At 22.5% G+C, this 12830-nt stretch overlaps 1 protein-coding gene across 1 annotated transcript; it reads left to right on the top strand.

Annotated features, from left to right (window-relative positions):
* The first annotated feature begins 1012 nt into the window (after positions 1-1012).
* Positions 1013-11418, top strand: LOC112603194 (protein PAT1 homolog 1). Its single transcript, XM_025351670.1, has 14 exons — positions 1013-1192; positions 3620-3710; positions 4085-4161; positions 5087-5218; positions 5323-5457; positions 7451-7579; positions 8131-8266; positions 8669-8760; positions 8919-9062; positions 9426-9557; positions 10115-10249; positions 10320-10478; positions 10590-10814; positions 10940-11418. Exons 1-14 carry the CDS (start codon positions 1160-1162, stop codon positions 11210-11212), a joined length of 1893 nt encoding a protein of 630 aa, XP_025207455.1. The 5' UTR covers positions 1013-1159; the 3' UTR covers positions 11213-11418.
* Positions 11419-12830: the final 1412 nt, after the last annotated feature.

Below are 12830 nucleotides of genomic sequence, written 5' to 3'. Positions count from 1 at the left end.
AGGTAAACTATTAAATTTTCATGCATCTTCGATTACTCGTTCTTGATTTATACTAAAAATCACAATTTTATTGAATATTGATTGAGTAAAAATGTACGTTTTTTTTTGATTTTTATAATTTCCTTGGTTAATTTTAATATTTTTAAGCATTTTTTACTTTTGACCTTATAATGTACCTACCAACTAGATCCAATTTGATACTAATAATCATCTTTGAAAATTGAAGCATTTTTACTGCTTAAAAACTAATGATAGTTTACTTATAATTTAAAAAAATATTAATTAAATTATTCGTAGCCCATATCCATGTCATACAGCAAATGTAATAAATAATTATAATATATTTTTTTATCACATTATTTAATATGAGTTCACTTATCATCCTCGTTGTTTGTATATTAAAATATCCGACGCACGTAGTATAATATACATAGAAAGTAGTGGTTGATTATAGGTACCAATATGTAATTATTACATAGTCCGTCTATAAATACTTTCACCGTATACATTTTCAAAGGTCTTAAACTCCTAACTCACTCAATACACCAATGATAAATAAAATATTTTAATCCGTTTTTGTATAATTATTCTTTACTTTAGTAATAATAATATACTGCAAATATTGTAATGACTAATGGTCATTAGTCAGTCAGAAATTCATTATTAATTCAGTAATGCGTGAAAAATTTGAATGTTATAATAATTTAATTTATTTATTTAATTAATGACAATAATAAACACGTGTGTTATCAATATGACTTGGTATATACGATAAGAAAAACGTTACCAGCGATTAATGTTAACGTAAACGAAATAATTAAATAATTTTAAATATTAAATATTTAAATAATAATTTTCCATCGATTTTCTGGCTAGAGATGTATTGTCTCGTCAGACACTATCGTCGACGAATAATCGACAAACGACAAGCGTCCTATATCGAAGATTGCCCGTCCCGAACATCGCCGATATAACCTCCAAATCGTCGTTGCGCCTTATCAAATTTTTTATCAATTAAAAAAAAAAATTCTATATTGCATGTTTTTCGTTTTAGTAAAACTGTAAAAGACTATGATATAAATTCGAAACGAGTACGGCACGCCAAAATATTTCAGGTTTCTCCTCCAGAAAGGTAGAAACGCACGTATCGTCGTTCGCCATGGACGGTGAAGACTTTATGACGGATCAACAGGTAAACTTATCCATTTTTATAGTTCGATTTAGCAGTGTGTTCTGATACAATATTGTATATCTATGATTTCAAACGATAGAACATTAGAATTATGAGCCTAGACAAATGTTTTTCTGGCCCTGAACGATTGGAGGCAGGTGATTTTTACAAGTCCATTGTTGTCCACTCAACGGCAGATTACGTTTGAGTGATCTATGTATACTAGCACCGTGCCTTTACCAATATTTTTTATTTTTGTTTCTAACTTATTGTGACTAGACTCGATTGGAAATGAATGTAGTTGTAAGGCACATATTTCCAGGTTTTGCTTAAGTATTGCAATATATATTTTATTAGTACTTTATCGATGCTTTAGTTTATGGTGTTAGTATTGAATCGTGACCCAAGCATTTTAAACCAATAAATTTTACTGCATAAACTGTTTTAGTGTATACAAATTACTTATATATATTTCATATATTCAAAAATTAAATCTGTTTGCAGAATTAAGTTATTTTACTCAGAAATATTATAGTTTAATAAAGGCTCTAAGACAGGAAGGTTTTGTGTTTTAAATATTGAATAAAGGTGATTTGTTACTATGCATGGTTTTTGTAGTCAGGCTTTCAAGTATAGTTTTATCTTACATTTTATTTAGAATAATTTTTTTCTTAGAACTTAAAACTAAATTATTATCTATTTAAATATAATGTTAATACCTATTAATAAATATCAATATTAATTTTAGAGTATACTTACCAATTATTAAAAAATGTGGTTAGATGATTTCAGTTCACTGTGTTCCATATTTAATGATCACTTTACCTAAATATTTTGATTATCTTCAAAGATTAACCTACTGAGTACAGATTTATCCACATACCTAGTTTTATTTATTTTTAAACTTATAAAATTATATTTTAAAAAACTTTCTAATATTTCCTCAGTAATTTATTTGTTTATTGAGTTATTTTTTTATTGATAAGGATTTCTATTTCGATTTGTTTTTGATTCCTCGTCATTGAATATGTCTAGTGATATAGGCACAGATAGTGTTTCAAATTCAGAGTAGTTTGTATCCGTAGAAAATATAATAAAAATTAAAAATAAATATCTTATTTCTGAAATTTTATATATTGTTAGTTAAGTTAACAAATTTATTTTGTTTATTTTGCTTTAAGATGTGTGTTTCTTTTTCTTATGTCAAAAATGAACTTTTTATAAGTTACTAAATAAATAAATATTGTATATTATACTGTACTACTGTATATGTTTCTTACTAACTCAACATTATGTTTCTAGCTATAATTCAAAAATAATCTTTAACTTTTTAATGTTGTATAGAATTGGTTTTGTTTATGTAGTTGTTTGTGGCGAAATAATTATAATAAACTGATAAAATAACTTTGAACACATTGTAATGAAATCTTTTTTTATTTATGACAAAATACAGGATAGCCTATGAATGTGGGCGTGTTTATATTGTTTTCAAGTTTATAATAATTTGTTATTAAGTAAACTTTTAAATTGTGTTATTTACAAACATTTTGTTAATTTTTTCTATGAAACTTAAATAGTTTTATGTTTATATTAATACTAGTATTATCTATTACTTATATTCTATAGTTAATAATTTGATATTATAATGTACTCAGAACGCTTAAAATTAAATTGACGATCTATTTTAAGTCATTCTGCTTTTATTTCAAATTAGCTCGATTTATTAAAGCCCTCAACCAAATGAAAATAATTGTAATGAGTAATGACAATTGATTTGAATAATTAAAGAGAAGGCATTATCCTGAACTAGCAGTAACTTAAATAAATACAATTAACTAGGCAAAAAAATTGTGTTAAAAATAGTTGTGACAACTATTTTATTTTGCAAAATTGGCTTATTTTGCTCATGTTAAATATAGTTCATAAATATTCATTTGAATTTATTGTTAATATATACATAAAAGGGTATAGAGGAAGGGTTTTTTGGAAACTGGGTATTCTTAACAATTTGTGCATGCTTAAAAATATTGGTCTAATAAAGTCTAGTTGCAACTATGATTAATATGTACATTTAATAATCTTAATAATATCTTATTGATATGCATTTGATAATTGGATGACATAATATGTAATTTCACTGTGTGTTACAATTTTGTTTTGCACGTTAACATTGTTAATACATTTATTGATAAAAAAAAAATTAAATAATTATCAGTATTACCAGCTTATAATTTTAGTGTCACAATGATAATTACATGTTCTTGAATTGTTTGTTACAAATAATATTTAATATAAAATAAAAAATCTTTTAAGCAAAAAATGTAATGATTATGTTATGCTATCTTGTGTTGAAGCTAGTTAAATATGAGTGTTTTTATAAGTATTTGCTAAATATATTTAATCTATCCGATTTTTATTTTAAATTTTAAACTACTTGTTATTACACAGGCAAAGTTTGATGACGATTTTGAAGAAGAAATTTATGATGAAGACAAGTATGATGCTCTTAATGATGAAACTTTTGGGAATGATATGTCAGGTAATATTATATATGGTAAAAATTGTATATTTTATATGATAAATTAGATATTCAATATTTTAAAATATAGTCTTATAAGTAAAAATATATATTAAATTTTGTTGATCTACAAATATTAAATATTAAAACTATTTTATTCTATAAAAAAACTGGGAACTATTTATACTTGGCATATTTTTATTTATGAAAATAGAGTTTATCTCAATTTTATTTAAAAATTTTCAACTTGTTATAAGTTGTTTTGTTTTTTAAAAGTAATTAATTCACAAAGGAATTCATATTATACTTTGTGAATTATTTAAATATATTGTGATTTCAAGGTACAAACTTGACCCACAATTTTAGTTTATGTTGTAAAATATTTATTTTTATAGATGGTGATTGGGAAGCAGATCATGAAAAATATGCTCAATATGATGAAGTTAGTAAAAAAAAATGGCCTGATGAACCGGTAAGTTAAATTATATTATTTATATTTATTTAAGTTGATATCTATTTATATCTTTATTATTTAATGTACAAATATGTATGAAATTATTTTTATCAGTTTACAAATTCAGAATGCATTTTAAAAATATTGCATTGTTTCATAAACATGTATAATAATATGTTGAGAGCTCAGGTTGTAGTAGGTAATTAGCAATTACTAATCAATCATTTTTAATACAAGTTTTGTCATACTAAATAGTTTTGTTAATTTTGAAAGTTTAGTCATTTTACATGATAAATGATTTAAAAATGTTCAAAAGGATTCAACATCCATATTTTGTTCTTTGTTTTACAAGTGCATAACATATCAAATCTACGCTCAATAGTTCACATTTAACTTTGTTAATTTTAATATTAAAATGAATTGATGAAATTTAATGATAAAAACTTAATTTGTGTTCATGAGTAGGTTTTTTATATTAATTAAATTTTTATCAAATTTTATGTATTTAAATAAAAATACTCATAATTTGCTTAAAAACAAAATTATTGTAAAAAACCAACATATGAACATAGATAAAGTTCTTACCATTAAGTTTCATAGTATGTTGATTCACTCTTATATTAAAGCCAACAAACCTAAACATGAACTGCTAATCGTAGATATACTGTGTTACACATATGTAAGATGGAGATAATAAATGCCGGGTAACGTCCTCTTAATATTGATTATGTACAATATATCTATATTTTAAAGTTTAAACATATCATATTGTATACTATATCTTTTAAATTTATTATCGTGTACTTAATTAATCAATTTAACTTTCTGTATAATATTTTAATTTTAATTTGAAACATCAATATATTAAATACTTTTTTTAAATTAAACCATATAATGAATGGAAACTAATTTTGGTTAACTAAAAAATGTTTAATTTTAATAGGAAGTCAATGATTATTTAACTAATTCGATTCCATCTGATCCAAATGTATTCACGGAGTCTTTGAAATCATTACCAGATCTAGAAAGAGAACTAAGACAGTTACATACATTTAATCACCGATATGAAGTACCGGTAATATAATTATGTTAATATAAGTAAACCACTGCAAATTATCTGTAAAATTATTTTGCCTATACATTTTGTTAATATATTTGTTAATTATTAATTACTTTCAGCCTTTACCATTACCTTTCCAATATCAAAATAATTTTAATTTTGTTAATCAAAATTATGGTATTAATCTACCAAGTAATAATTGTGGTCCAATTAGAAGACCAATTCCAGTTCAAGGCTCAAATCCTATACCACGAGTAAATAATTGCATGCTCTAAGAATTGACTAGTTATTTTTATTTTATAATTTTGTTTGCCTTTTCACCATTGGTTATTATTTGTTATTAAACTGGTTTAGGGTAATAAATAGTGTGCTTAGTTAATTATGTATAATATTTAATGTGCTTAAATTAACATTTTGACTGTTTTGCGACTACTGGCATCTGCATAGTTTCAGAATATAATAGTATTTTTACGAATGCTGGTAATGACACCTTGTTATTATTTATATGCCATATAACTGTATGCTGTGATAATCACATTTATTTGTGAATATGAATATTTTCCATGACGTTGGACTTAGTAATGAGTTAACGAATATTTATTTGTATAGAGAAGAAAATTTCACTTAGAATGATATAAATGTATAAAAGTTGTCTTAGATAGATTTTATGTACCACTAAAAATGTATCAAATATTACTATAATTAAAAATAGATTGACTTGTGGTTCTATAAGAAAAATAGAGATTTGGTATTCATGTAGCAGTCAATGTGATATTTATAAGTAATAACTCCTGAAACCCTGTTATTCAAAGCTTGATTCTTTTGTGTTAAATAATATAATTGTATAATTATTAGATGCAAGTGTAAATTTATATACATAACATTTTTTAATTTTAAATTAAATATATCACTTATATTAATTTAATATTTATATTGTATGTACATGTATTGATATTTGTCAAAATAATACATATTAAAACCAGCAAATATTTATATACTATGTAAATATTGTGCTAACTAAATAAATTAGATATTTTATATTTGTTTCCTCGGTGATTGGTTGATTTTTACTTAATTTGTGTATAACTACTTAATAAATACTTCTTTTTTTCAGTTTAATATATAAAATAATAACATTTCAATTATAACAGTTTATGTTAAATAACTTTAAATAATATAATTATAAGTCAATTAAACACTTTTAATAGCAATTTATACAACCAGCATTTCATCGTATTTTAGCAAATTAAGAATACAATCAAAACTATTTTAAAAGTTTAATAACCTAAGTACTGCATTGTAAATTTGATATTTTGCTAATATTAATTTTTATTGTTACAAAGGCATAGATGTTTTGATCATACTGATAATTTGATTAAATTATGTTTTATTTAAAACAAGATTGTCCCTTTTAAAGCATATGTCTCATTTGTCTTGATAAACTTTAAATTGAATGCTTTAATGCAAGTTTTTACGAAATAGTGCTCTGTAATCTCTTATGTGTGTAAAAGAATAAACTTATACACAAAATAAAATATATAAAACAATATTTTTTCAGTTTTATATTGATTATTGAAACCAAAGTCAAAAGATATAATTTTATTTAAATCAGTTTTTGTATAATGGATATCAAGTGCCTATGAACAATTTTCAGCAATTAATATAAGAACATGTCAGATTGGCATATTTTAGATTGTTATTTGTAACCAGATAAGTTTTATATTTTGCCTTACGTATATAACATGAATACATGAATTTCAATCATGTTTCACATTTTTATAAATTTACAAATCATTAGATAATTTTTGGTGGGTTGTTTTTTTTAGTGTAGCCAAAATTATTTGTTGTTTTTTTTATGTATAAGGTCACTCCAGTATGATATATTTTTTATTAAAATTAAATCTAATAGATTATCTGTAATTGTCCTAGTTTTACTATTAAAACTAAATAATCTTTTATTCAATAAAATTGTTTTGATCATTTTTAAAGATAATTGGTTTTTGATTTTACTGAGTGTTGACTACTTTTCATAGTGTGTACATTTTAAAAATGTTAAAATCTTTTATTACGTAGATACAAATATTAATGAATAATAGCATTGTATTTGGTTATTATTTTTATGTATGTATGCATGCATGAGTGCATGACTACTCTTGCAATATATTTAATAATTGTAAGTTATCACTATTTGTTAAATTTGTATGTATATTAACATATTAATCATAAAACTAACTCATTGTTTCATAGAATGTTTTCAACGCACCTCCTGGGTTCAGAGAAGTAAATGTAAATGGACATATAGATGATATTTTGACTAAACCTCCACCAAAAGTCATTTCATCAGCCATAAGTGTAGCTGATTTGGAAAGACAATTGGTATTTGTTATTTTATTAAAAAAACATAATATTTTAATACATTAATAGAATTGGGATTTTGATACCCTAAAATGTGGTTAAAATATTTTCTAAATAATACTTTTGAAACAAGATTGATTTAATAAATTTAAATTTACTTAAAATTACAATGAATACGTTTTCAGGATTATATTTTTATGACATATGGGGTGTATTATAGAAAAGCCATTAAAAATAAAAATGATAAAAGATTAAAATTTTGATCATGAATAATTTAAATACTTATAAGAATTGCATACATAATGCGAAATGGATCAAAATCCCAACACTATTCAATGATAAGTATAACAAACATTGATATCTCTATGTGTATATTTTTTATTTAAATGTATTTCATGTTTTTTTATGTACTATTTTAATGTTAACTAGATAGTTGTTTCTGTATATCTTTGTACACAATTTATAACATATATATTACTTTGTATTTACAATCAATATTTTATTTTCATTGCTGATATGAAAATAATAGGTACTTAAATAAGGATATAATTAATATTTGATATTGTTCATAGATTGATGCTGTAAAAGTAAGTCCAACTTACAATCATCCTGTACCAGAAGTAAACCAAGGATATTTACCATTTTCTCAGTACTATAAACGTGAAATTCCTCAGTACAATTTATCAAACGTTCGTGTTGTACCAAAAAGTAATTTATTTTGCTTTATAATTTTAATCTTTTATTTGATTTTTCTTGGTGAGACTTAGAAGTTTTTTTCTCACCACAGCACCTTAATTGTAATATTTATAGTATAATAGTCAAGACTTGAAAGTTTTAAGAGTTGCATTTTTTACTTTAACTCTCTATTCATAGCAAATAAAGCTAAAACTAATTTTTTCAATGACAACAATTTAAAATGCATATTTATAATTAATATTATAAAATATGTAGTTAAAATTATTATTTTTTTACATATTTAACACATTTTTTTTTAGATTTTAAATTAATTATGTACATATTTTATTGATTTTAAATTTTATAATTTCTGAGCTTTAAGAATAATAATTACTGATTTGTCTTGTAAATAAAATTATTATTTTTTGATTTTAGATTTTCCAAGGAATAATAATAACGTTCCAAGAAATCTTTTAAATAATGTTAAAAGATTTAATAACATGGCTTATCAAAATTTTCCTAAAATGGTAAATTATACAGTGTGTTTTTTTTTTTTTTAAGTTATTTAAACTTACACTTATTTAATATCATTAATTATAATTTTAGGTTCTTAATTCATCAAGCTGTTAGTAGTTATTAAGAAAATGTTATTTATACATGATATATTATTACAAATTTTTTTCAGAAGAATTACACATTTGATGAGCAGTCAGATTTTACTGATTATGGTGCTGGGTTTATGACAGTGAGAGAAAAACATTGGTTAGCTGGAATACAAACAATACAATTCCATAATAGTAACCCATTAGAAGAAGATTACTATTTTACTGTTAGTAAAAAAAAAAATACTAAGTTTAATTGATTGTTTATTCAATTTTTTTAAACATGTAAAATATACATATTAGCTAACAAAATATATATCTTTTAAAAATAGATAATATAATCAAGTTTCTAATATAATAAAATATTATTATATTTCAGTTTATAAATAATAACAACAATTTTGTAGTTTGGTTGATAAAAAATATGATGTTTATTCTCAGAAAATAAGTTATTAAGAAAAAAAAGGATAGTTTCAAGAAAAATTTAATTTCGTAATTTTACATGTTTATAATGATAAATACTTAGTTAAACTTAATATTTAAAAATATTTACTTTTGGATTTTTTAACAAAATATTTTGTAATTTACAGATGTATCAAAAACGTCATCATGGTTCTAGTGGACCAAAACCCAACAGTAATTTTCATCAAACAGATACACAATCCAGATTTAACAATTCATATACACAATTACACTTTGAAAATTCTTTAGGAAAAGTTCTGGTATGTTATTTTTGCCAATGTTTCCTGAATGACAATAAACATTAAAGATTTTAGAAATTATTTATTACAATCTAGGATTTTAAGAAGGTTTCTAATCAAAACATTTTTTTTTTTTAAAGCTTAAAATGTAATTGATTACTAAAAAAGTTCTACATAATTTAATTTTAAAAATTAATCTTATACTATCAGCACAATGGTTTATTATCATAACTACAAATAGAGATTTACTATTTTTAAATAATGGTGAATGAAAATGTGAATTAAGCTTAAACCTCATAAATCCTTTTCTTTATAATATCAATGCCTATTAATATAAAATTACGAAATAAGAATTTTTGTATCATATTTCATTAAACAATTAAATAATTTAATTTTTTAAGCATCAAGTCTATTCAAGATAAAAAAAGAGAATTAAAATTTTTCTTTTAGAAATAATTAATATACATTTTTATTTCATCTAGTTGAAAAATTAAAATAATAATTTTTAATTGTCAATTACTTTAAATATTATTTATTATTATTTTTTAATTTTATTATTGTATTATACATATTTTTAGATTGGCAGTGTGATAACTCCAAGAAAGATGATTGATATAGAAACAAATGATTTTGCACCTTCTTCTGCATCCTCAACAGACCGAGCTGTAGTTGCCCAAAAAAATTCAAAACAAATTCTTTTAGAAATTGAACATGTTAGTTAAATTTTATTTTATAAATATTTGTGTACAGTGTTCTTGAAATATAAAATTTATTGCTCTTCAGATGTATATACCACTACTGAAAATAGAACAAACATATTATGCAATTAGGAACAAAGCACAAGCAGCGCCTACTGTACAACAATACATTGATGAATTAACAGAAATCTTGTCTAACCACTTACATCACTTAGTTTCATATGTGACTATACGTAAAGGAAAAGTAAGTTATATAATAGTATTTAAACTAGCAAATTCTAGTTTATTTTTATAACTCTGATTTATGAGTGTATGGAATTAATACATTTATTTGTATATTTCATTTGATTACTAGCAACTGGTGCACAGAATTTTACCCCATCTCAAAAACCCATCATTCTTATGGAGTGTATTTTTCGGCCCTTCAATTTGTACAATAATTTCAAAAGACAGTGAAGATCAATTATTATTACTTTTTTTGCCGTACATAAGACAATGGATATTTTGTTTATGTCTCACTGAACTAAATCAAATTGCAGAGTACTTAATGAAAAATCTGTCTTATGTTTTGATAAGTGTTGTAAGTAAATACATATTTTTAGTTTTATTAGATGATAATAATAATTTAGATGAGTTGTATTTAAAAAATGCAACATTTTAATATTGTGATAATATTCATTTATTAATATATATATTTGTTTTTAGTTTGGTATATCAGTTATAGCAAATATGATCGAACGAGCAGAAGAAGTTCGACCCACAACTGAACGAAAAGTATTGAAACAATGGAGTAATTTCATAAGCAATGTCATATCTGTTGGTTCAGAAAATACAATACAAAGACCAGTTATTGGTTTAGATAAAAAAATTATTGAACAGCATCTCACATATTTGCCGCTAGATCAATCTATTACAATTGAAAAAAGATTAAACCTTGTACAAAAAATTAGTCTCTTGGGTGACATGACTAAGAAATAATCATCATTCTTGACATACAATGATTTTATTTTCATATAAGTAACAATGATCACTATTATCACTGCATAGAATTATATCACAATGGATAAATTTCTTTGAAAATCTTGGAAAAAATTGTAATCTCTTTTGCACTTTATTCAGTGTTGTAAATAATATTAGAAGTTTTTTGACTGAAAACTTTTATTGTATTAACTTTGTTAATCTTACCATGAATCATAAAAATTTTAAGATTTTGCTAAGTTTACTATACATTTATCACCATTAAGCATGGTATTTTTCTTTTCATATTTAAGTTATATTTGTTCCCAACTCATTAATACTTAGTAAAATTTTAAATAATTTCTTATCATAATTAGTTAATTTCCATGTTGGTAATCATTTTTATCAAAGTATAATTTTAATTTTGTTTTAAACTTATTATTTATTAATATTGTAATTACTTATTTTTATATTAATGTGGTTCCAATGATAATATTAATTAAAGGAACAATTTTTTTTTTACATAATTACTATTAATTATTTCAAGAAAAGTAATTTAATTTAATATACTAATCAATTAAATAATTCCTATTTATATGTATTTTTTTTAACTTTATTTTATAATATGACCCGATTTATATATTTTTTAATTATCATTATTTAAATGAAATTAACCAATTAATAACATCTAAATTATCAAATGTATTATGAAATATTTACTATTACATAATTTGAGTACTTAATTTTTGATAATTTATAATGGTATGAATCCTAAAAATTTACTGATAAGTCACAATACTTATGGTAAATGATTGTGCAAGTTCATAAAGGTAAATAATTTAAGTATCTATATAGATAATTATGTGCAATTTCAAATTAAATTGATCCAATCATTATATTTGGGTTTTCAATTATTTATTAATTTAAGAAGATATAATAATATCTTTAATACTTAAATAGAAAATTTTACATAACTGATCATGTATTCAATTATTTTTGATCGTTGTGTCAATATTATATTCATGTATAAAAAATAATACTGTTAAAAATAATCATAGTATAGAATAAATTATTATATAATAATAATACATAGATCATATACTTAGAAATTATTATACTTAATTGTGTTAAATTATGGTTTTTATTTTTAAAACTTAAAAACCCCAAAGATTTAAAAAAAATATATTTAAAATATTATCGCCATTGATGTATTGTATTATTTATATAAATTTGAGTGATTTTCTTTATATCATATTATTTTAAAAAGTCTCCCTATATTATAATTAAATGTTGCTTAGTGAATTTTTTTATTTAATTATTTTTCGCATGTGTATAAAATATATATATAGCAGTGTTGTATCATTTGTATTTACCATTGTTTTTAATTATAATTTTGGAAAATTCTCTTGATACACTTTGTGGATGTAATATATAAATTTATAAATTATGTGTAATAAGATCTAGTTTATTTATATGTAAAATTATTTTAGAATTTGTTATATGAAAAATTCAAATAAAAAATAAAAATGTATTGTTTTTAACTTCCTAATTAGAATTTTCTGTTTATTGAATTGGATACATTTTGTTGCCAACGTTTTGTGGGGATTTCTGTAATAGGTATGTCAGAATGTGAAAATGC

The sequence above is a fragment of the Melanaphis sacchari genome, unplaced genomic scaffold (assembly GCF_002803265.2).
Source record: "Melanaphis sacchari strain LSU unplaced genomic scaffold, SCAv2.0 Contig9_pilon_pilon, whole genome shotgun sequence".
NCBI classification, from domain to species: domain Eukaryota; kingdom Metazoa; phylum Arthropoda; class Insecta; order Hemiptera; family Aphididae; genus Melanaphis; species Melanaphis sacchari.
The sequence above is the reverse complement of the archived record's forward strand: the minus strand, read 5'-3'. Positions and strand labels throughout refer to the sequence as shown.